General features: G+C 57.0%; 4 protein-coding genes across 4 annotated transcripts in view; 3 read left to right on the top strand and 1 right to left on the bottom strand.

Annotated features, from left to right (window-relative positions):
• Positions 1–1,190: 1,190 nt before the first annotated feature.
• VOLCADRAFT_91083 (uncharacterized protein) lies at positions 1,191–2,292 on the bottom strand (the record flags this gene model as incomplete). Its single annotated transcript, XM_002950514.1, has 2 exons — positions 1,191–1,990; positions 2,247–2,292. 2 exons carry the CDS (start codon positions 2,290–2,292, stop codon positions 1,191–1,193), a joined length of 846 nt encoding a protein of 281 aa, XP_002950560.1.
• Positions 2,293–10,895: 8,603 nt separating this feature from the next.
• Positions 10,896–12,448, top strand: VOLCADRAFT_91081 (uncharacterized protein; the record flags this gene model as incomplete). Its single annotated transcript, XM_002950624.1, has 3 exons — positions 10,896–11,507; positions 11,700–11,860; positions 12,238–12,448. 3 exons carry the CDS (start codon positions 10,896–10,898, stop codon positions 12,446–12,448), a joined length of 984 nt encoding a protein of 327 aa, XP_002950670.1.
• Positions 12,449–15,216: 2,768 nt separating this feature from the next.
• VOLCADRAFT_101939 (uncharacterized protein) lies at positions 15,217–18,096 on the top strand (the record flags this gene model as incomplete). The annotated part of the gene is made up of 6 exons (XM_002950623.1): positions 15,217–15,276; positions 15,488–15,587; positions 16,084–16,228; positions 16,488–16,551; positions 17,352–17,408; positions 18,031–18,096. 6 exons carry the CDS (start codon positions 15,217–15,219, stop codon positions 18,094–18,096), a joined length of 492 nt encoding a protein of 163 aa, XP_002950669.1.
• Positions 18,097–20,788: 2,692 nt separating this feature from the next.
• Positions 20,789–24,730, top strand: part of VOLCADRAFT_91079 (uncharacterized protein) — a gene marked incomplete at both ends in the record, with an annotated part of 11,172 nt that continues 7,230 nt past the window's right edge. The window contains 5 exons of the mRNA XM_002950622.1: positions 20,789–20,815; positions 22,211–22,396; positions 22,655–22,909; positions 23,073–23,218; positions 23,781–23,927. Coding sequence (XP_002950668.1) covers positions 20,789–20,815; positions 22,211–22,396; positions 22,655–22,909; positions 23,073–23,218; positions 23,781–23,927 — 761 coding nt within the window. The remainder of the gene's footprint in view (positions 20,816–22,210; positions 22,397–22,654; positions 22,910–23,072; positions 23,219–23,780; positions 23,928–24,730) is intronic.

Here is a 24,730-nt window from a genome sequence, read left to right as displayed (position 1 = left end):
GATCTTATGCACTACCTTACTCGACAAACACATATGATGTGTCGGACAGGGGGGCATATCTTCACTCGTGGCCGCTACCCTGCGAAACCCCGCCTTCCCCGGTATTTCGGGGCACCCTCATCCAGTCACCCTACCCGACTTCTCAGTGAATCGCTCAGGTTTCGCACCTACCACCGGCATCCAAGGGAATCTGCCGGATCGAAGGCGGCCCAACTCCATTCCTGGTCGGCTCGCGAGTCAACTTTATCCCAGGTCACCACCGTCCACAGACTAGGGGGACTTTACCTTCCACCATTGGAGCGTGCTCTACCAGTAGTGCCTGACCTGTGACATATGATTTGGCTCCCAACCATGTCCAGCAACATGCACAGGCTTCCTGACGGTTTTAACATGGAATCAGACTGTGAAGGGTGTAATGGCGCCTGATGACCAGCTGAAGTTAGCAAACCTTATCCATGGTATCAGGCTACAATACCTAAGTATTTTGGACAGCCTTCGGCTGGTCCTTGGCCCCCCTCAGGGCTCAAATGCGCCCCTAGGTTACACCTGTGGAGGAGCAACAGAACTCCAGAAGGTGTGATATAATACACACACTACACCATTTGGTACGTCCCACCGTGTCAGAGAACACAATTGATAAGCTAATAGCACGAATCAGCACCATCCGAGATATGTCCACGGAATACTACATCCATGTATGGACAGCCAGCAGGATTGAGTACGGCATACCCAGCAGCGCCTGACCGCACCAACACACATGATCCCAGCATGCACGGTCAACATATACATGCGTTTGCAGCAAAAAGCCATACGGGCATCTTGCTGTGTTAGGACTAATCATCACCAATAGTACACCTGCCAGCCCCTAAACCCGGAAAACCACATTAGCAGCAGTGATGCCGCCAGAGGTCACCTGGGGAATCCCTACACCCTATTATACCCCAGCAGCAGGCAAGTCGGCAGCCAGGTCTAGATCCAGATCCAGATGCAGATAGACATACATAGACATACATGACAGTCCGCGCAATAGGACCGACCGAAGGACTGAAGTCCGCAGGAGGAGGTCTCAGGAGGTGAGGTTGCGTACGGCAACACGCCAAGCATGCATTTGCTCATTCTATCCTCCCTGTCAGCTTTGTATTAAACTAAGGAAGGAACGAAAGAGGCCGTCGCCTGTCCCCACCAGCAAGCTAAGCGCAAAACAGCACGTTTTCTGAAAAGCCCCTCAAGCAAGATGTGGGTGATTGAATCTCTGCCACGACCCTGCTATAAGTAAAGCAGGGGGTACCCACATTTTCCCGGAGTGTCAGCGCCCAACCCTCGACCATTTTGTCGATAGAGGACGGCGGAATGGCCGGCACTGCAGGTGGCTGGGCACTGATCAAACAGACGGTAACACGGAAGGGGCTGGTCGTCGAGCAGGTGGCGTTGACCAGCCGCACGCGGCCGTTAGGGTACAGGGAAGATGTGTTGCTGAGGATCTGGGCTGTGATTTCAGGGCATGCAGATGAGCTAACCATGGGGTCAAGGGGTTGGGTGATATACGCGCTGGCGCAGAACGCGCAGCTGCTGGCGGGTGGTGGTGGTGGTGGTGGTGAGGATATGCGAACGGGTGATGGTGGCGGCGACTTGCGGACGGGTGGTGGTGGTGGCGGCTTACGAGCGGGTGATGGTTGTGGCGGCTTGGAAGTGAGTGATGGTTGTGGCGGCTTGGAAGTGGGTGATGGTTGTGGCGGCTTGGAAGTGGGTGATGGTTGTGGCGGCTTGGAAGTGGGTGATGGTGGCGGCGGCTTGCGAGCAGGCGATGGTTGTGGCGGCTTGCGAGGAAACCGCCATGTTGGCGATGGTGGATTTGCAAGAGCCGGGCCGATATCAAGATACGGCCATGACGGCGGCGCTGCAAGGGCTGGCCCGATACCTGGAGGCCAGCTTGGCCCGCTAGAAGGGCGCGAGACAGCTGCTGATGCGGTGTCGATGTCCGACAACAGCGCTGCGAGCAGGTAGGCGATTTGTGCGCGTGGGTGTAAAGCAGGTAGAGGGGGATGGGAAATCGCCTCCTCATTTCAAGTTAAGCAAAGAATCGCTTGGCACCGCTATTTGTGATTTACAATGGTGGTTCCGTGGTGAGCCCGGTTGCGCGATTACGTACGCAAGCACAGCGGTGTTTACGCGAAGCTACTGAACGTGACGACACGGTCTAAAGCTTCTTGTGTGTGTTGCTGTCTTGAATGGCCTTGCGTTCTCACCTGCCATAGCCAGGGCTAATATAGCAGCGGCAGCAGCGGCACCCATGGCCGAGGGTTTGCAAAGAGGCAAGGGCAAGCAAATGCCAGGGACAAAAGTCAAAGTTGTGACAGATAAAATTTCTATGACTCTGCGTTAGCTGGTTTGCTGAAGGATGGCTGGTGAAGCAGGAACGGCCGTTTTAGGAGCCGCGAAGCGCCTGTAATTTCACGCCTGTTATCTATCAACTTCGAGCATAAAAGCTATATACAAAACAGTTTGTATACAAGCAATTTTTATACAAAAATTTCCGGAAGCAACGTAAGAGAGGGCTGTGCGGGTGTGTGTGCCCGTAGGCGCCCGCCAGCAGTTACACAAGCGGTAGCGAGAAGCTATGCGACAGGGCACGATAGAGCAGAATGCCTTCTGGGGCTACTCGAAGCCTACTGCAAAGCGACGGGTATGGCCGCGAATGCCGCCAAATGCGAGGTCCTCATTTTTGGGGGCGCTACACGTGAGCGGAAGCGGCTTATGGAAGCTGATTGTTGACTTAGATACGACGGAGCGAAGCGATCGGAGTCTCTAAGTCTGGTTCTGTGCGACTGTCGTACAACCGTATTGGAATGGCGAGTATTGCTTAAACGTCATCGCGTGATCCGTACTCCCTACTAACTTATTGTGGGGAAGGCCATTGCGTCTGCGACCACACTCCCGCGGTACCCAAACCCTTCAAAGACAACTCCGATCAGCCATTTGGCTGTTAGTGGGAGGGCGGGTGGGCCGCTCGCACGGCAATCGAGTAGAGAGTACGAAATAACCTAATGCAGTCATCGTCAACAGAAAACGTAAGCCTCCAGCCTCACGCCGACTCTCTTACCGACCATTCATATTTTCTACCTCGTCCACAAGACTCCGCCGCGTTGCCTCTAGTTCGGCTCGTGCCACAGGTAACTTCGCTCGTCGCTACTTTGCCATTCACCTTCGCCTCCACCCAGCCTCTGCTTCTCCACAGAAGCGGCGACCTCCTTCGCCGTTGTTACGCCTCGTCTATGCGACTCCTCATCATCCGGCTGGGTCTTCTGCCTACCCGGTGCGCACCCCCTCCCTCTGCGCATCCATTTCTCCGGCCCTCTCTTACGGTTGCCTACCTTACTGCAGGACTCGCCCCTTGCCTGTCCGGTGCCGGGTAGGCTTTCCTTGCCTCCCCCGGCCCTCCTTGGGGCGCCCCTCTCTGGCTCGTCAACTACCTTACTTCCGTCCGTCCCTGGCCCTCGGGGGCCCAACCCCTCCGCCCTTTCTGTGGGCCCGATGCCCGCTCTGGACTTGTCTCACGCCCCCGGCCTCTCTGATGCTGCCCCCCCGGTAGGCTTGCTCCTGCGCCTGGGTCCTGTCTCTTCTTTCCGTCGCGCTTACCTCTCCTACCTTCTTCTGCCCTCCAGGCACTGCCGGAGCCTACTCTGCCCCAAATCTTGGCCGCGCGCGTCCGCCCCACTTCCATACCCTCTGCCGTACTGGACCCACCTTCCAGCCGTCAGCTTTATACCGTCGCCCTCGCGAAGGCCGCCACCGTCTGCGACAGCTCGTTGGCTCGCGAAACCATTGCCCGCCAGGAGGCTGCTGGCCGTGACCTCTCTGCCTGGCTGGCCTCCCTGCCCCATGGCCGTACCCTGCTAACCTGCACTGATGACGACCTACTCGTCTACCTGGAGGCGCACTGGCTCCCCAACCGCCGTGTGGACGACCCGAGCCCCAACACCGTCAACAATCATCTGGGTCTACTCTCCGGGCTGTTTAACCGCTTGGGCCGTGGCAGCACTTACGACCGTGAAACCGGCATAGGCAACCCCTGCTGCTCCAGCGCCTTGTCCTCCTACAAGACTGGCTATAGTCGTCTCGCCGCCGACCGTGGCTATGAGGAGCAAGCCGCCGTACCACTCAGCCCTAGCGACTTCACCACCCTCATGGACCACCTCTGGTCCGGATTCCAGGCTTCCACCACCTCCCTGACCCGGCTGCTGCTACTACGCGACCTGTTGTGCTGCCAATTCATGTGGCACACCAGCTACCGCGGCCACGACACCGGCAAACTGCGGCTACGTGACTTCCGTGACCCGCGTGGTGGGGGTCCCTTCCGTGGGTTTCCCCTACCTCTGCCGGACCCGTTTGGTGCCTACCCCTCACTTTCCTTACGGATCGAACAACTCGGGACCAAAACATCCAAGGGGCGTCGAGCCCCCCCCTTGGAACTGCGTCCCGACCCTTCTCCGCGACATTGCTTCATCCGCACCCTCGCCCTCTATTGGCAGCTGTGCCATGCCCCCGACGCCCCCCCAGGGTCTGCAATTTCCGACTACCTCTTCCGTCCCACTGACCGGGGTCACCAACGCTTCGTGGAGCGTCCATTTTCCAGCAGCGCGTTAGCCATGCGAGTGGGCAAACACCTGGAGGAGGCTGGTGTCTACGTCGGGCAAACTCCTCATGGGTTTCGTCGTGGTACTATCCAGGCCACGCAGGCCGCTGGCGCATCCCGCGCGGAGCTCCACGCGTTCTCCCAGATACGCAGCGCTCAAGTCCTGGAGCGTTATACCGACGCCTCTCGGCCCACTCGTGTCCCTCGCGGCTCCGGTCCCAAATCCTAGCCTCCGCCTCCTGCTGGTGACGCCCCTCTTAGCCCTGGTGCTCCCTTCGTGGCTCGTCCTCCTCCCCTCTCCCCACCACATCGACGGGCGGGTGGGCGGGGTTCTGACTTGCACTTGCTTGCACGGTTGACTGGCGAACTTGCGTTGTCTGGATTTAGCGCTTTGTTCTCAGCTAATCTTTGTAACGAACTACAGTATCAGTCCCTGTCCTCTGGCCAGTTCTGGTCTGCGCCTTCCTGCGCCGCACTTGCCGTACTGCACTACAGGACGAGCACTTAATCAACATGCATTGCTTAAACGTCATCGCGTGATCCGTACTCCCTACTAACTTATTGTGGGGAAGGCCATTGCGTCTGCGACCACACTCCCGCGGTACCCAAACCCTTCAAAGACAACTCCGATCAGCCCCAACACACACCGCGGAGCGGTCTCTCCCCCCCCACATACTTCCCAGGTGGTACCCTGGGTCCTCTCGCTCACCAGCCCCTCCTCTCCTTGGCCCTTGTGACATCTGCCAGGCGTTCTTGCTGCACAGGCCGGTATTTCAGAAAACAAGGAAAGTACATCAGATGAATGCAGAGGCGCAGCTTGCCCTCCTTTCCCACCACTCGCAGGCCGTTGATAAGCGTGGGTGTATTGCATTAGCTGGGCATTCCAGTATCCCACCGCAGAGAGCCGTGCTTAACTCGGCTGTAACGACGCCGCTGTGGGAACTGCACTGCATGCGGCCGGTGACCTGCCATTATTATTTCCGGGTTGCAGTCCAGCCTCGCGACCTGCAGCAACTCCTGCACAATAGCTAGCTTGCGGTCCCGCTCAGGCACTATTTGTTGTCCTGGGTGTTCGCACGACACCCACTCCAGCTGGAGCCCTCCCTCCAGGTGGCCTAGCCAACGTCTCTGTCCGTGAGCGGGCAGCCTTCTTTAGCTGCCTGGAAGACCTCTCACCACACTGCTACATGTGTAAGTAGCTTTCCTGGCTGGTAGTCCTCAGGTCCGGAAGCAAAAGACGATCTCTTCTACAACTCTTTCTCATTCTGCTGATCTTCTGCGTCATGTCGCCCTAGAGGCTGTAGCCTCTGTCCGGCCTCCTGGAGCAGCTGTATGCCTCGCTGCACGCTTCCTTGGGTGTCCCCGCTCCCCTTGCTGGTGTTCGTCCTGCGACGCCGGGTTCTCCCCTTTCTGCTCCTCACTCACCCACTTGCTGCCTTCACAAGGGTCATCGTTTCACGACAGCCGTTCGTCCAGATCAGCTCCCTCCTCCTCCCGGGTGTCCGTGTGGTAGCCCGTGCTAGATCCTCCGGCTCCTTCCCCCTTCTATCCCTCGCTTGATCGCAGTTAACACAGTAAGCCTGGGCTTCTGGGCTTAGGTCTCCTTGCGCGGCGCCCCGGTGTGGCTAACCAGGGCGTCCGCCCGTTGGGCCACCCGTACTGCCTCCGTTGCCTCCGTTGCCTCCGTTGCTGGGTGTTCATACCGGCAGCGCTGCCCAACCTGCACCTTAACACAGGGCCCCTTCCCGCGTAGCTAGTACACAAGTCAGTGCCATTCACATAGCCCCTGTACACGCTCTCCGTGATCTGCTCCTCCCCCAATTCCTGGTATCCCCGCCGACCCAGCTCACGGTTTAGAGCCACTACTACGCTGGCAGGCGGGCTCAGCCGCGGTCCATCGCGGCCCCTCACCGTGAGGCGTTCCCGGGTTAACTAGGCCCTGGTAGCCCACACCCACCGGGCTACGACTTGCGCTCCTCTGGTCGTGGAAGCCGGGAACCCCCGATTGCCGCCCTTCCCATGCCGTTCTGCTGCCCACACTCTTTCTGCGCTCAATGTCAACCTCCTCCTAAATTCCTTAGTAGGCTGTGAGCCAGCTGCCATGCGCCTCTGGGAACTTCACGGCCGTGCGCGTGAACAGTACCACGGCCGGCCAGGTTCACTCCCGCAACTCCTTGAACATCGGAGGCTGACATCCACAGCCTGGAGGGCCGCCTCTAACCCGAACACCCGGCATTCGCGGGCCTGCTGCTGTAGCTTGAACTCACTCGTCCCCACTCAGTTCCATGGCACCAGGTATCCAGTAATTTGCCCCGTGAAGTGTCCTTTGAGAAGCGAGTTTGGCTTTTGCCCGATGTACACCCCAACGCGCTGATGTTGCGGCCCTGCAGAATCACTGCAGCACTCACGCAATTCCTTGGCCATCCCCGGGCCCACCTTAGCCAATGCGTCCTCGAGCACCTCGTCCTCCCGCTCTAGCCTAACACGACTGCGGGTTTACCACCCGCATTGCGTGGTGGCTTGGCGCCATTACTCCAACCTGGCCCTCCGGGGCCTCCCACAGCTGGGATGTTGGGACGCGGCCAACGACCTCGTAATGCAGCGCCTCCGGGGCTGCCATGTTGTTTCCTTACGGCGGCCATGTGCCTCTTGGATGGCCTTCTCCCGGACGCCCCGGTTCGCCTGAGGCTGCTCTTTCAGGCCAGTGGCTGCTGCCGGATACCGGGCTCCCGCTCCCGCGTTGGCTAGCTGCGTCTCCCGGGCCTAATCCTCAGCCCAAGCGTCTGACTGCTGCCGTTTATCCTCCCGTCCTTCCCTGGCTTCCGCACCCCAGGGGTGGCTTCCATGCCTTCTAATCTGTGACTCAGGAAACCGCGCCACCATTCGCTTCTCTTCTTCCACCTGGTCCTCTTAGCCCTGGCTTGGGCTGTCAGGACGAGCTTCCGACCCTTGGTACCCGTTGCCCCGATGCCGCCCTCCCCGACGTGCCTCCACAACTGCACCTCATCCATTGCTGCTGTCCGAGTTATCTCCCCTTTCTGGCTCCAAGTCCTCCTCGTCCACTTCTGGCCCCATGCACTCCGTCTGGGTGCTCCGCTACACGAGAACAATCCCGCTGGGGTTGGTCCTCCGGGCGGACACAACACAACCTACCAGCCCAAAGCAACCCAGCCTGGGTACTTCGCCGCGCGAGAGCGTAACCCCTGGGGTTGGCCTTCCGGATACATGCGACCCATCCTCCTGGCCCAAGGCAACTCAGCCTGGGTGCTTCGCTGTCCGAGAGCAAACCTTGCTGGGGCTGGCCTTGCGGATAAACGCGACACAACCTACCGGACCAAAGCAACTCAACCTGGGTGCTTCGCTGTCCGAGAGCAAAACCTGCTGGTGCGGGCCTTGCGGATAAACCCAACGCAAACTACCGGACCAAAGCAACTCAACCTGGGTGCTTCGCTGTCCGAGAGCAAACCTGCTGGGGCTGGCCTTGCGGATAAACGCAACGCAAACTACCGGCCCAAAGCAGCTCCGCCTGGGTGCTTCGCTGTCCGAGAGCAAAACCTTGCGGGTGCTGGCCTTGCGGATAAACGCCACGCAACCTACCAACCCAAAGCAGCTCCGCCTGGGTGCTTCGCTGTCCGAGAGCAAAACCTTGCGGGTGCTGGCCTTGCGGATAAACGCCACGCAACCTACCAACCCAAAGCAGCTCCGCCTGGGTGCTTCGCTGTCCGAGAGCAAAACCTTGCGGGTGCTGGCCTTGCGGATAAACCCAACGCAAACTACCGGACCAAAGCAGCTCCGCCTGGGTGCTTCGCTGTCCGAGAGCAAAACCTTGCGGGTGCTGGCCTTGCGGATAAACGCCACACAACCTACCGGCCCAAAGCAGCTCCGCCTGGGTGCTTCGCTGTCCGAGAGCAAAACCTTGCGGGTGCTGGCCTTGCGGATAAACGCCACGCAACCTACCAACCCAAAGCAGCTCCGCCTGGGTGCTTCGCTGTCCGAGAGCAAAACCTTGCGGGTGCTGGCCTTGCGGATAAACGCCACGCAACCTACCAACCCAAAGCAGCTCCGCCTGGGTGCTTCGCTGTCCGAGAGCAAAACCTTGCGGGTGCTGGCCTTGCTGATAAACGCCACGCAACCTACCAACCCAAAGCAGCTCCGCCTGGGTGCTTCGCTGTCCGAGAGCAAAACCTTGCGGGTGCTGGCCTTGCTGATAAACGCCACGCAACCTACCAACCCAAAGCAGCTCCGCCTGGGTGCTTCGCTGTCCGAGAGCAAAACCTTGCGGGTGCTGGCCTTGCGGATAAACGCCACGCAACCTACCAACCCAAAGCAGCTCCGCCTGGGTGCTTCGCTGTCCGAGCAAAACCTTGCGGGTGCTGGCCTTGCGGATAAACGCCACGCAACCTACCAACCCAAAGCAGCTCCGCCTGGGTGCTTCACTGTCCGAGAGCAAAACCTTGCGGGTGCTGGCCTTGCGGATAAACGCCACGCAACCTACCGGCCCAAAGCAGCTCCGCCTGGGTGCTTCGCTGTCCGAGAGCAAACCTTGCGGGTGCTGGCCTTGCGGATAAACGCCACGCAACCTACCGGCCCAAAGCAGCTCCGCCTGGGTGCTTCGCTGTCGCGAGCATAACCTTGCGGGTGCTGGCCTTGCTGGATAAACGCCACGCAACCTACCAACCCAAAGCAGCTCCGCCTGGGTGCTTCGCCGCGCGAGAGCAAAACCTCGCGGGTGCTGGCCTTGCGGATAAACGCCACGCAACCTACCAACCCAAAGCAGCTCCGCCTGGGTGCTTCGCTGTCGCGAGAGCAAACCTCGCGGGTGCTGGCCTTCCGGATAAACGCCACGCAACCTACCGGCCCAAGGCAGCTCAGCCTGGGTGCTTCGCTGCGCGAGAGCATACCCGCAGGGGCTGGCCTTCCGGACAAACGCGACCCAGTCTACCGGCCCAAGGCAACTCAGCCTGGGTGCTTCGCCGCGCGAGAGCAGACCCCCTGGGGCTGGCCTTCCGGATAAACTCTTCCTATGCTACTGGCCTAAGGCAACCCAGTCCTGGTGCTGGCCTTCCAGCTAAACGCATCTAAGCCTTCGGCCCAAGGCCACTCAGCCTGGGTACTTCACCGCGCACCCCCTGGGGCTGGCCTTTCGGATCAGCACAACGCAACGCTGGCGTTTCTCTCCCTGAGAGCATCACCCGGGTAAAGCCTACCGGCCGTGGGTACTCGTTATTGCGCAGGCTTCTTGAGTCTAGTTGCTACCCTTTGCGGGCGTAGCTCCCCGATGAGCGCAAAGCGGTCCGGGCGCTTCGGTGGGCTCCAGCTGGGCACCTGGCAGTAACCCGTGGTGATAATAAACCACGTTGAGCTCAACCTCAAAGCAGTGACCTCTCCGCCGCGGCGCCGTCCCCTCCTAGCTGGATCACACCATTCCCCAGCAAAATATGCGTAGCTGCCAAGCCTTTGCGGCCGGTTCCGGGACACCCCTTTCCCTCTTACACGCAACCGGGTAGGCCTAGTTGCAGCTGGCTGCGCCTGCTTTCAGACAACGCGGGATAAGGAGCGCAGTCCGGTGATAATCACAACATCCCCTTCTGGGTGTTTCCGTCGCGTGCCATTCTTATCGCCTTCGTCATAGCCATTACTTCGTTCTCCTCCGGACCTTCTCCGACTCCGCCGCGCACTTCATCCCGCTCAGCCATCACTTCGCTGTTACTGACGCCCGATGTGCCAGTAACGCTGTGTTCTCTGATATCCTTCCTTATTAAACTGGGTCCATATGTATTGTATATTGTTATTTTGCCGTCCCTATTCCCCAACAAACGACGTTCTGACTTGCACTTGCTTGCACGGTTGACTGGCGAACTTGCGTTGTCTGGATTTAGCGCTTTGTTCTCAGCTAATCTTTGTAACGAACTACAGTATCAGTCCCTGTCCTCTGGCCAGTTCTGGTCTGCGCCTTCCTGCGCCGCACTTGCCGTACTGCACTACAGGACGAGCACTTAATCAATGCATTAATTGCTTCAGCTCTTTCGTATCAGGCATTCTGCCTTTCACTCAGTAGAGCTTCAGCTTGTAGCTGACAGCTTTTTTGCTGTTCATTTCTCGGATAGAGCATCGTGCTCGCCATTGAAGCCCTACCTAGTCATCACCTTCTGTTCAAGTTCCTGTATTCTCTCGTTCTTTTTTTCATCTAAGGGAGATGTCGACATTAAACAACGAGCAATTGCAGCAACGGCAAGGTACGGCCGCCCAAGATGGCGCCAATATGGCGATCAACGCTACCACCAGCCTTGCGGGCCCCTCCACCAGCGAGGCTGGTGGCTTCACCTTCTCACCACCTCCCAACCGACCTTCTCCACCGGCCTGCAGCCCCGCCACGGGAGCGGCGGTGGTTACCACCGCAATCCAGCAGAACATCACCCCACTCCAGCAACAGATGGCGGAACAGAGTCAGCTTTTGGCCTCCATGGCTAAAGTAATGACAGCTGGCCAAAATCCGGCAGCCACTGTTCTGTCGCCAGCCCAGGCGGCGGCGGCATCGGTCGCACCAGACAAGGCAAAAAGAAGTAAGGAGAAAAGGAAGAAGAAGGAAGACAGCTCAAGCTCAAGTTCCTCATCAAGCAGTGACGACGAGGCTCCGGAGAGGTTGCCGCGCTTAGTGGACCGTATTGAGGCGCAACAGCCCACCGACCCGTCGGGCTTCCAAAAACAAATCTTCCATGGCTTTGCTACGCAGGGTAAGCTGGCTTTAGCGTTGCTGGCGGAGGTTCCGCCGAATGTGAAGGGCGCCACGAAAGTTCTCAAGCCTTTGATTCGCCGACCTCCGCGCGGCGAATGGTCGGCATGGCGGATCTTGGCCAGCTCGGAAGCCCGACGGGTCAGTGGGCTGTTGCGCCTCGATCCGGTCCACTAAGCGGTCCACTAAGCGCTGCAACCTCTCCGGAGCCTCGTCGTCACTGCTTGATGAGGAACTTGAGCTTGAGCTGTCTTCCTTCTTCTTCCTTTTCTCCTTACTTCTTTTTGCCTTGTCTGGTGTGACCGATGCCGCTGCCGCCTGGGCTGGCGACAGAACAGTGGCTGCCGGATTTTGGCCAGCTGTTATTACTTTAGCCATGGAGGCCAAAAGCTGACTCTGTTCTGCCATCTGTTGCTGGAGTGGGGTGATGTTCTGCTGGATTGCGGTGGTAACCACCACCGCTCCCGTGGCGGGGCTGCAGGCCGGTGGAGAAGGTCGGTTGGGAGGTGGTGAGAAGGTGAAGCCACCAGCCTCGCTGGTGGAGGGGCCTGCAAGGCTGGTGGTAGCGTTGATCGCCATATTGGCGCCATCTTGGGCGGCCGTACCTTGCCGTTGCTGCAATTGCTCGTTGTTTAATGTCGACATCTCCCTTAGATGAAAAAAAGAACGAGAGAATACAGGAACTTGAACAGAAGGTGATGACTAGGTAGGGCTTCAATGGTGAGCATGATGCTCTATCCGAGGATTGAACAGCAAAAAAGCTGTCAGCTACAAGCTGAAGCTCTACTGAGTGAAAGGCAGAATGCAGTGTAAGGGCCCTTGGCAGCCTGTCTCCCCGTTTTCCGCCCCCTATCATTCTTTGCACGGTCAGCCAGCAGGTTCGAGTCTACATAGCCATGAGAATACAGTTAAGGGAGACAGGAGCACAGAAGTACCGGTTAGGCGGGGCAGGGTTGCGGGTGCTGACCGGCAACGAGATGGCACGGTATCTCGGGTTGCACTATGGCCGAGGAGTGCAGTTCTCAGCATGTACCAAGCAACTACTCACAGCAGGGAGGCGGGCCATGTTTGTGTCGAGATAAGAAAATTACCACCCTCAAGCTATGTACGTCTCTCTACAATACACTAGTTGTACCGGTGTTTTCTTATGGAGCGCAAGTTTGGGGACCTGACTTCATAAATGTGTATTTTGAAGGTGCTATGACTAATCCAATGGTCCAGGAACAGCGTGCATACATGCGATCCGTAGTTGGGGTGAGGAGCCTGACTATGGTTTCCCTATATTGTGAGCTGTCACAGAGGCCACTCCAGTTCGATTGGACCAATCTTGTACTTAGGTTTTGGAACTCTGTGGTTAAGAGGCCGGGAATGCTGTGTCACCAGGCATTTGTCGCTGACCTGGAGTTGGCACTTGTTGGCGTCACTGAGTGTTGGGCGAGCAAGGTACTAGCCTTTCTTACTAGCTTAGGAGCGGAACCCCCCACTAATACACACGGTAATGATCTATTGTGTACTACACCACCCTTAAATTGCCAGTTGAGAGCATTCTTAAGGTATTTGCCAAGCGGCTTGATGCATGGTGGGAATGCCTGAATACCTTGGGTGACCCCCGTGTTTTCCCCATAGGGATTACCGGAGCCAAGGCTTGTCGCTATATGAACTGGATGGGAGCTGCCCTGCCTAGGGGTGCATGTCTCGATTGGTTGGAGCACACTAAAGGGACCATGCCCCAGCGACTTCATCATGTGCTCATGCATTTTCGGTTAGGCTGTTGGGAGTTAGAGGTTAATAGGCCTAATGGGTGTGAGTGCACTGCGTGTACCTGCAGGCTTTGTGACTGTGGAGCGGTTGAAGATGAGTTGCATGTTTTCGAGGAATGTCCCGCTTACAAGAGCATACAGGCTAAGTATGATGGTGATGTAGTCTTTAAGGGGCACAGCATGCGCACCATTTTGACTGAGGCGCCACCCCTGGCATTGGCCAGGTACCTCTCGGAAATTTGGGAGGCCAGGCACGTCGTGCTGAGGCGCTTCACCCTGAAGTGGACGAGGGACAATCAAGATGACGAGGGATGAGGGAGACTCAATACCAATACAACGTCCATGCCCCCCCCGGGCTTTTATGGACACACCCACACTTGTGTGTGGAACTTGTAACTTGTAACTTGCTATCAAGAGAACGTGCCGTGAAGCAAGATGGATGCATTTTAGGCGTTGGCATACATGATAACGAATGCCCAGCAGGCAGCCGAAACACATCGCTGCAGCGGGATTATAAGAGTCGGGACCTCGATTCTGGAACCACAAAACTTGCCATCAGGCAGGAAAAGAATTGAAGGAACCCCTACACACACAAAATTCAGTTATTACCTTTTCCATGTACTGTAATTTTTTTGGCTCAGGCTCAGTTAACTTTACTGAGTTCCCTTCAAGCTGACACCCGCTGGATGGGAGCCCCCCCCCCAAACAGTACAAAATCTATTCAGTCAAATCTAGATGTATAGGAGCGCGAGCAAGCGGTCGACACATCAAGCACAAGTCCATAAAGGGTGAAGCTTATTCTCGGGCTTAGCTGTCATGCCGCGAATGCTGATGTCGGCCACACTCTGCACGTGTGCGGTGCCGCTATTTCCACTAGCGCAACAGCATTTTTAAACTGCTTGACTGTGGTAATTTTTTAGTGACCAAGTGGTTACTGTGGGGGTTTTCCTTGGTAACCACCTTGGCAACCACCCCAGCGAGTATGCTGAACAGGAGCCCACTAGAACCATGCATCCGAAGACCCAACTTCACAACGGTCATTCACGGCTTTGAACAGCCAACAAACAACGCGTATATATTAGTTAGTTTATTTACACGGATATATGTACAGAAAGATTGCGTGTCACTACGGGGTTTTGTGGCCCCCAATTTCCTGGCGACCACCTGGTTACTGGCAGGTGGCTCAAACATTTCCGAGTGACCACCTTCTGGAAGGGAATTGTTTTCTCAGTAACCACCTGGTCACTAGTAACCACTTTTAAAAACACTGTAGCGCAGCTCACCGGCTCCCCCCCCCTCGATATGTACCTGTGAACTTCTCGATGAAGGGAAGGCCTGCATGTCTTTTATAAACTTCCAGCCGGGTTGTATTTATAGGCGCATGGAAGATGTACTGCATGGACTTGACTGGATCCAGGACATACATATAGAGACTCCGTTGCATTACTGGAAGTTTGACGACTTAGAAGTCTTACTGGATGGGCTGGAATGGATATGCAGACACATGGAACCGATTCAGCGCCCTTCTCTGCTTGCGTCCTTGCTGGGAATGGACCTGGCGCGTCTCGTCGCAGTGATAAGATGACATCAAATTTCCTTCCATGCGTGTACAACTGTCCAGCGAAAGAGTGAAGTATGGAGCTATGGACTTTGTAAACAGGAGTCCTCTCCAAAAACGGTTTGTACGAGCTCGTTACCAGGCGTGGCTTTGGAAAAGCACCAAGGGCCAGCCTAAGCAGTCCTCTGCTCACTTGTCATGCTAAACTTACCGAATAAGTGCGAATGAACTTATCCTGTACAAGGCATAAACAAAATACTGCAGTGCTTTAAGCACTCAACTCATTCGATTGCACAGATAAACTCATACTTATTCTGAAAGGACATAATTCATCCAAAGCTGCAAACGTGCGAGGGATCGCGCCTTTCGACTTGTCCGGCGCAGAGCTGTCTCTGTACGCAACATGCGCAATGTCACAAGCATCCACACGTTTTCCGATATAAGTGCATTAGGTTAATTGCGTGAAGCTAATTACTCATTTACCTCGCGAAGCTTCACCGTCCAGACGGCTGGCGTACTGTAAGGGATCATAATGTCAGTGACGCTACACACCAACGTGGGAGACCTGAAGCTTGAGCTGTTTTGCGAGCAGGTGAGGACCCGGAAACAAGGACACGGACGCGCCTGACCTTGCCCGGTGCTCGTACTCCCACATCCCATCCACGGCAAGCACCAGTTGCTTTTCCTCCTTTCCACCACCACCACCACCACCACCAGGCCCCAAAAGCGCTGCCAACGGGCCCCGTATGACACGCCTTCCTTCTCCCGTCCTCCCCTTTTCCCTCTTCCAACCGCTGCAAAAGGCCCCTCGCGCCTGTGAGAATTTCCTGGCCCTATGTGCCAGTGGCTACTACGATGCCGTCCACTTCCACCGCAACATCAAGGGCTTCATGATCCAGGGTGGTGAGTGAGGAGAGGGCGTAGGAGAGGGCTTCCGGAACCCCCCGGGACCTGGGCTGGAGCCAGCTCCCTCCCTAGGCCCCCTCCCTCCGTAGAGTTCACTTTGCATGTACCACCCATTCCGCCTCTCCTCGCTCCGCCAGCCGTGGATGGGCTTCCAGAACCACATAGGGGCCTTCATCACCGGCAGGTCGGTTTGGACCTCGACGAATGCGTCTTTTGCATTTGCATCATCACAATCATCATCACCGTTAGCATCATCATTATCATCATCTCATCATTGATAGCATCATCGCTATCATCATTATCATCACAATCATCATCATCATCACATCATCATCATCACAATTATCATCATCCCCCAACTCTCCCCCCCTTAACCTTACCCATATCTGTCCCCGCGGGTAGCAAGGACCTCATTCCGACCCAGAAGCCCCCGCCGCAGGTTCCCCCCAACCCCAACCAACCCCCCCTTCCTCACCTCTCACTCCCCACACAGGCGACCCCACAGGCACCGGCAAGGGCGGTCGGTCCATTTATCCCACCCCCAACGGCAAGTTTCCCGACGAATTCCACGACGCCTTAAAGCACAGCAAGCGGGGCATCGTTTCGATGGCCAACAGCGGTCCAAACACGAACGGCAGGTGTGAGGGCCAGGGGGACCGTGAGGAGATGGGCTCCTTTGCAGCGAAAGAGAGATGGTGCTGGGATGAACGGAGGAATTATTACTGGGCGGCAGGTTGGGGCGGGGCGGGCCCCCCGCCCATTGGGCAGCAGCTGCACTCTTCGTGGTTCGTCGGTCCCCCCATTAGCCCTTGGGGCGTCCGGACCCGTCACCACATCGACCGCCCCTCTCCCCCCCCAATCGTGTGTGGTTCGTCTTCCCCCCCCATGCCTCTGCAGCCAGTTCTTCATCACCTATAAGGCCCATGCCCATCTGAATGGCAAGTACACGATATTTGGTCAGGTGAGTGAGTCCGGGAGGGAGGATGGGAGGGAGGGGGTACGACGAAGCACAGACGATTGGCGAGAAGAAGAAAAACCATAGACGGATACCCCAAGGTGAGACCACTACTGAACTGAAGGAGAGGAAGTAAGATACGGACCCGAGGGAGGGGGGAAAGAGGGAGGGAGGGAGAGGGAGGGAATGAGAGAGGGAGGGAGAGAGGGAGGGAGAGAGGGAGGGAGAGAGGGAGGGAAGGAGGGAGGGAGGGAGGGAGGGAAGGAGGGAGGGAGGGAGAGAGGGAGGGAAGGAGGGAGGGAGGGAGTAAGGGAGGGAAGGAGGGAGGGAGGGAGAGGGAGGGAGGTGGGAGGTGGGTGGGAGATTATGGCTGAGAGTGCCTATCCACCGTGATCCCCCATCATGAACTCCAACCAGTGATCAGGGAGGGTGTGCCCGACACCCTCGAGGTGCAGCTGCACGGGAGGTAAAGTGGGCAGCTGGGGAAAAGACACGCGAGGCAAGAGGGGTGCAGAGGGGCAGCTGCAGAGGCACTGTAGAGACCGCACAGCGGCCCCCGGGCGGGAGGACTCCGCGGGTGCAGGGGGGGGGCTGATCTGGCCGGCCGGGGCCGCGGTGCTTGTTGGATCTTGCTGGACAGGTCGCCCGGCTTGTAGTTGTTGTGTGGTGTGTGTTCCGGACCCGCTGCTACACCCCTGGTCATCACCCCCAACATCCCCTAATCACCAACCAAGTGGCCTATTCCCAAAGATCTCCGTACGAAAACAAACAAACAGACAGACGCACGCACATTTTCACGTCGACAGGTGATTGACGGCATGGACGTCCTTGACCGAATGGAGAAGGTCCCGACGGACGCGCAGGTGCGGGTGGTGGGGGGGTGGGGTGGAGGGGTGGGGGAGGCGGGTGGGTAGATGAGCGCCCTGGTCCCCTGGTCCGACCCCTCGTGGCAAGGTGAAGGGTACGGCCGTCGGATATTCCCACGGCGGGTGACGAGCTAGGTCTGTGCAAATGGCCGAGGGGCTGGCTGGGGAAGGTCCCCAGCTGGGGGTTGTGGTCTGGTGTGTGTGTGTGTGTGTGGCGGGGGGTGGAGAGGGGACTGGGCAGCATGGGCCGGTAATGGTGGGTGCGAGAGTCACCGGTTAGGGACGGCCCGCTGCTGCAGCGTGACGAACCAGGACAGCAGTCGAGGTGTGTGTGTATGTATGTGTGTGTATGTGGCACTCTTTCTGCCCTGGGTTACGGCAGCGCATGGAGTGTGCGTGTGGAGCGTTTGTGGCTGCCATCGAGCACCTTCCCGACATACATACATACAACACCTCACCAGACAACACCTTGAGTCCGCTTTCTTTACTTGCGTATTTTGTGTTATTTCAGTACTCCCCTGTTTACACAGGGCGAAAAAGAGCGGACTCTTATATTCCATACATCACCTCGCGACACGATACCTCACGATGCCGCATCTGTTGGGTTATCCGTGCACAGGACCGGCCCAAGACCGACATTAAGATTAACAAGGTCACCATCCACGCGAACCCATTGGCGGGGTGACGGCAGCTTCTTTCCGTACCGCGCAGGGCCTGTGTGACCTGTACAGGGCCCTTCGGTTGGACGCATGCAGCCCTTACCGGAGTCTGCACTTACCGTTAACCTCCAGCGGTGCAAAATAAGCCTTTCCACCTTTTGTAGGGGGTTTTGCACACATACATACGTACATGCGTATAATACATACAAACGCGATTTGGTGCTTTCCATAAAACACCTCACCTCCCTCTCGAGACGCCTTTTATAAAGACGAAAGCAAGAGGACGTGCAAACCTTTCTTCCATCCGGCTTGTTAGCTCTCCCCTACTTTGGGAGGATCGATATCTTCAAAAAAGCCTCCTTTGGGAGGATGATCTCCTGGCCTGGGTTTTCCAACAGTAACACGCCACCGGAACACAGTAACACACCACATACAGCGGTTTGACGGCGGATGAAATGTCGCGTGGCGGGACTGCTGGGTTGTGGCATTGTGCAACGCGGCGTTATTGGCGTTGTGGTGGAGGAGCCATGCATGGCCTTGTCGCTGCCCTGCGGTGTGCAGCACCACCACCCCCTACTGGAGAACACAGAGCGCGAGTAGTGGCATGTGTTGGTGTGTTTTGTTTTTATTAAGAACTGTGTTGGTGTGGGTGGGTGGGTGGTAAGACGAACCACAGACAGGTGATGCTGATACCAGAGAAAGACAGGGGGAGCGGGTGGGAGCGAGGGGGCCGGCTGCACGGTGGTGTCATGTCGCACCCCCGGGTCCGCCGATGATGACTCTCCCGGCGGTGGCAACACAGAGCCTAATGGTTGGTCGTGTCGTTGCGTGACGCTGGCAGGGAAAATGGGGCCGACGGTGCCGCTCTTTCTGGAAATAGCAGCACCCATTGGGGCCGTGGGCTGTCCGCAACTGACTGGCAGCCTGGTTGAAGCAAGGCCGAGATGAAAATTTATGTTCATGGCTACATGCACCCTGATTTCCTCTCTCCGCCCCCCCCCCCAAACACACGCCCAAGTGATTGGGGACACGACTTCGCTTCATCGCAGCATGCCGAAGAAACACAGCACGGGCCAGCATGCATCAGCGGTATCACGGTAAGTTTGTCCTTTTTCATTCATATCTGCTTCGCCCCGCGGTGCCGTGTGTGGACTGCGTCGGCACTCATCCACACACCTCCAGCAAGGTTGAGCCCAGTTCTCAGCCGGCCGGAACCGAGGTCTGGTTGAGGTTTGTGTGAGTGTGAGGCATCAATTTACACCATTGTAATTCAGAAAAGAAACATGTTTGTGACTGAATATGCATGTGTGGCCCCATCCATGAACCTAGCTCGCTACCTTTGTAATAAGGCGAAAGGTATTTGGTCGTAGAGCATCATGTTTTCGCTGCAGTCCCCCGCATCCACATCCCAGGAGGCGCGCGCGCGTTGTGAGCCGGCACCACAACAAGGACGTTCCAGGAAGCGTGCGCGCCTAACCATGGACAGCGTGGACGTGGCAAGCGTGGGGCATCCAGCCCGAGTGCCATATCATCGCTACTGCTGACTTCAGTGGTGGCGACGGCTGTGTGTGGGGGTGGTGACGTGTTGGGTCGTGGGAGCGTGTGCGCGCTGTGAGCCAGCTCGGATACTCTACGGTGGCCTCTTTTCCAACGCGCCAATTGATCGTTAACCCAGTACAACATTCATTGCGCCAACAGCTCCCAACACTACTGTCATGTTGAACGTGATGGGCGACCATCGCTTTTTCCATTACCGTCCGCTAGGCGTTCCCTGGGATGGTCAGGATGTTCGGTGTTGGGAGCGTCCGCTGGCGGGGTACATGTAAATACGGACAGAAAAGGCTTTGGTACGATGTGACAGTCTTTTTTTGGGGCCCCGATAAGTGGCCCAAAAACATTCTGTTATCACAGGAATAATGCAACCCCCCAGCTGAAGAAACTGATTTGCCGACCTCCGTGTCCCCGTTTGCGTTTAGCTCTATTACCTAAAGGGTGCAGTCTCGAACGCGCACTTCGTCCTCGAACGCAAACCTGGTGCAGTGCAACGTCATCAAAAGGTGCGACAAAATACTGGATATTCGTAGGTTGAAGTTGTGATGAGGGGGATGTACCGCGTTCCTTGAATTAAACCCTCCTAACGTTTTACAACGAAAACGGTTAGAAGATTCTGGGAGATTCCATGTGACAAAGGTTCCATGTCCGGAAAAGATGCCGAAACCCGATTCGACTTGCCGGTCGGGCATCCTGAAGTTACATAGGCGCCAGCCGGGAATTCTCAATTGCTGAAAGGCGCCCTGGTTTACTTGTCTAACGCTATGCAGAACTGCACATGCCGCACGATAGCATTTCTACCACGCCTTAACCTACCCTTATGAGACCATTCAATAATTCTATCCATTTTGAGGAGTTAATTTTCGTGCAAAATGTCGTCAGCCCAGCGCCGCCCGCCTTCGGAGAGCCCTCAATCGCCCGGCCCTTCTATCCTTTGCTCAAATATAAATTTCGCGTGCTGGCACCTGGTCTCATACCAAGAGCTCTCTGGTGGCTGCTTTGCTAATCTTTGTTACAATTCGCAGCTGGCTGGCTCCGGCAGAATCGCACTGCCCCGCCACAATTAGTAATGCTGGCACCGTTTCAACATCCCGCGTTGGTCGTGCGCATTAGCTTCGCGTTTCATAATAGCGGCATTTTCATTACGCTTTGTGCGTGGGCAAAATAATGCAATGTAGGCAGCTGCTTGCAGCTGTGAGTGTAGCGGAGGCACCCATAACACGTCTGCAATGGCGCAAGGATAACGAAGTTTTGCATACATACATTGACATGCGCAAAAGAGATCCATGCGTACGCTTGGGGCAACAATCAAAGCGTACGAAATCGATAGTCGACAGGCGGAAACATTTGGCTAGGCGCATGAGAGCTCACAGGATATGTAGCTGTAAGCTTCCAGAAAGTTTCACCGCTCTCCTATGTGCCCCGCCCAGCTTCACGAAAGAGCTTCCGCCTTGAACATCTCTTTTGGAGCTGCACATCTACGGACACCAACCATTAGGGCTCAGGGCCCACGAAATCCAAGCAACTGTGTGAAGGCGCATAAAAGTACTAGGTATAGGCATGTTCGTCGTCAGTAGCCAACGGATAGTTCACCTGCGTACGACGTACAGGTGAAACAGGCATGCGGTGAAAGTTGCCCCAAGATCCCAGTCCGCTGATACACTGTTGCTTTTCCTATCAAGTAATCATTTCATGGAACTATCACTTAAGCTTATTAAATGGCGCCAAAGTTCAACTGGGGCAGTAACGTGGAGACATTATCGCGTAGAAATCACTAATGGCGTGTTTCTGCCTTGGTCGAGCGTCGTTTGAGGCAGCACTTCGTAAGGTAAATCTTCAACGTTGGTTATGAAAGGTTGAGCGACCAAGACCCTTGCGGCGAAAGTGAAGCAAAGCTGGACTGGCCTTGCTTACTGAGACGAGGGTTCATTTTGCGTCCCCTTGAGAACGAGGCTGCTAATCATGCTCCTCTGTTCTTGCGTTTCACGGCCTTTTTCATGACCTCGCCACAGCTAGGCCTGGATGTATCCAAAACGCCTCGCCACTCGATCCGAAACATTGCGGTCACATATTTGCCGCTTAGTAAGCATGTGGAAATTCTCCCTGTTGGGGCACTTCGCATACCGCATGTTTGCATGCGGATACTGTCCGAATAGGTTCCAATTGGCGTCCATGCACGCACGACATTTTCGCCTTCTGGGCTCATGCCCACACCTCGAGTACTTGCGTATATGCGATGCAGATGTCCCACTTGCTTCCTCAAACCGACATCTCCTAGCACCTTCCGGCACTCCTTACTTCCTATCTCCCCGCATGTCACGAACCTCCGCCATTCTTGCCCATCCCCTCCTCCCCTGTCCCTCCCCTCCATTTACATGCTTAACGCATCCAGTGACGAACCCGCCTTTCCGGTAGACAAACAACCAATCAAACCCCTCATCGCTTCGCGACGCGTCCCCGCAACCCTCGGGCGGCTACCCCATCTGAAGTAGCTTTATGTAATACATATTACGGCACACACATCATCTACGAGTACGCGCTAAGGCGCTCTGCCAGCATCCTGAGAGGCCACCGCACCCCCACTTTCAGGGCGATGTCGAGGTGGCGCTATCGTACCTGCAGGATGACCCTCTCACTGCCGCCTGTACGCACTTTCGCGACGGCAGCAACCTCTGGCACGTCGCCGCCGCCAGCGGCCACCTTCTCCTGCTGCAGGCGCTGGCGGACCGCCTCACCGCCCTGTGGCCCACACCGGGGGAACCCACAGGAACCCACGTAAGGCCCCCATACCCACACGGGGCCGCCGGCCATACACTTCTGTCTAAATGTGACCGTGTGTGTTTGTGCCTGTGTGTGTCAATGTTGGGGGGGGGGGAGATGTAATGGCCTGAGGCGCATGCGTGTGTGTTTGTGCCTGTGTGTGTGTGTGTGTGTTCTGTAGGAAATTTCTTCGTCCTTAACCCGTCCCTCTCCCCCCCTCCTTTCCCCCAACCCCCCGGTGGGCCTTCTTGGTCATTCTTTGCTGCTGGGCAGCATGGGGGGCAACAACAACGACAACAGCAGCAGCCTGAGCAGCAGCCTCAGCCCCAATACGGTGCGCCGTCATTCTGGCGGCTCTCGAACCCCTTTCTGCGGTGCAGTGACGGTTTCCGGCGCCGCGGCCCGGACTCCCGCCCCCGCCTGCCACTGGCGGCGCTCGTCAACGCACCCAACGTGCTGGGACAGACCGCGCTCATGGCGGCGTGCAAGGGCGGACATCCCGGTTGTGTGCAGTTCCTGCTGTCGATGGTGGGTGCTACGTTCCATCTCTCTCTCTCTCTCTCTCATGCTTTGCAAGTCAGCCCCCGGTGTCCTCCATATTATGTACTTTTTCTGCTCTCCCTCTCTCGACTCCCTCACATAAATCTGAACTAAACTAAACCTAAGTTCAAACTCCCCGCCCGCATTGCAGGGCGCCAATCCCTGGTATCGAGACCGCGCCAACTGTACGGCACTTCACTACGCCACTCTCCACGACCAGGGTCCTGCCATCGAGGCCCTCCTGCAGCATCAGGCCAGCGCCCGGCCCCCCCCGGGGACCCGGCAGAGCTTCGTGCGGTGAGGAGTGGGAGAGTGACTTCTGTGGCTGTGTGCGTATTTATATATGTATGTATGTATGTATGTATGTATGTATGTATGTATGTGGGGGGGGATGCGTTTGTTTTTGGGGCCTAAGAGCCGCGCGCAGCTTCTTGCCGTCGCCGCCGTCGACAATGTCGACGACACCGACACTGACACTGACGTCCCTCGCTGCTCATCTCACTGTCATCATTACGGCTCTCTGACTGTGCGCCCATTCGTCTTACGTTGCCTCTTCTTCTTTCTCTCCAACCACCGCCGCCGCCTCCGCCTCCGCCTCCGCCCTCCCTCCTCGTCCTCGCTAACTTGCCTCGCCCCCATCACGCCGACTGGGGGTTCTGGGCTTTGGGCTTTTGCATCTTCCCTTTCCCGCCACGAAGGCTGTTGGTGCTTGACTTTTGTAACAATATCATCATCATGATCATCATCATGATTATGATCAACATCATCATCATAATTATAATTATAATCATAATCATGTAGTATTATCCCCCTGCCTTCCTGACCGCCCCATCACCCGCCTACCCCCCCTCTGGCGCAGCCTGGTGGACGTGCCGAACTTCTGCGGCTACACCGCCGCGCACTTCGCCGCCGTCGCCAACAAGCCGCGGGCGCTGGCGGCGCTGCTGGCCTGCGGAGCCAACATCGCCGCGCGGTGCTGGTCGGAGGGCAGCGACTGGATCAGCGGGTAGGGCCCCGGGGGGCGGGGGGTGGCGATGGGGGGGGGACTCCACCTGGGGGTTGGTTGGCGGGTTCGTTGTGGCGGTTTCTGGTGGGCTAGGTGGTGCCGTCCGGTTGGGAGCCCGGAGCGGTGTTGAGGCGGCAACCTTGAGCAGGGGGCACGGGAGCACATGTACGTATGTATGTATGTATGTATGTATGTATGTATGACGTTGATTACACTGTGGGCTGAAAAGCCGGGGGCCCAGGGCCGAAGCACAGCGCGGGGGGCGGGTGCATACGGCTGGTTAGTCTCATGCACTCCGCCCCCGGGTCAGGCCGCACGGGAAACGACGGCCGGCACGCAACAGCGCTTGTTTGGCGCTCCAACTAGACGGGATCTATGCCCGTTGGTCTCCTAACATAAACGAAGTCGCAACTGGGGGGCTCTTCCTGCCGACCGAACGAACCGAGCATCTCAGAGAGCTCGCTACCAGGACTTGGGCGACCGGGAGCCCGACGAGTCTTCCCGGGCTGGGGAGGTCACCAAGCTCAAAAATCCTCACGCAAAAAAGAGCGCAAAGAGCTCACACCACAAGACGCCAAACAGCCTCCTGAGACTACTACCCTCCTCCGCCTCTCCCTCCCTGGGCTAGTCCAGGGGAGATAGCCCCCGTCGAGGGGGTAACACCGCACAAGTCCGCGCCCTTCCACAGCACTGGGTCTAAATTGAAAAGTACTCAAACGGGAAGACCCTGCGGCAACGCAGGGCGATCAAGCCTCCGGAAACCACAGGGGGGGAGGGTAGCCAGCTCGGCGCCCCCCCAATAC

This window comes from Volvox carteri (assembly GCF_000143455.1).
Source record: "Volvox carteri f. nagariensis unplaced genomic scaffold VOLCAscaffold_19, whole genome shotgun sequence".
NCBI classification, from domain to species: Eukaryota; Viridiplantae; Chlorophyta; class Chlorophyceae; order Chlamydomonadales; family Volvocaceae; genus Volvox; species Volvox carteri.
This window is presented reverse-complemented; position numbering and strand designations above follow the sequence as displayed.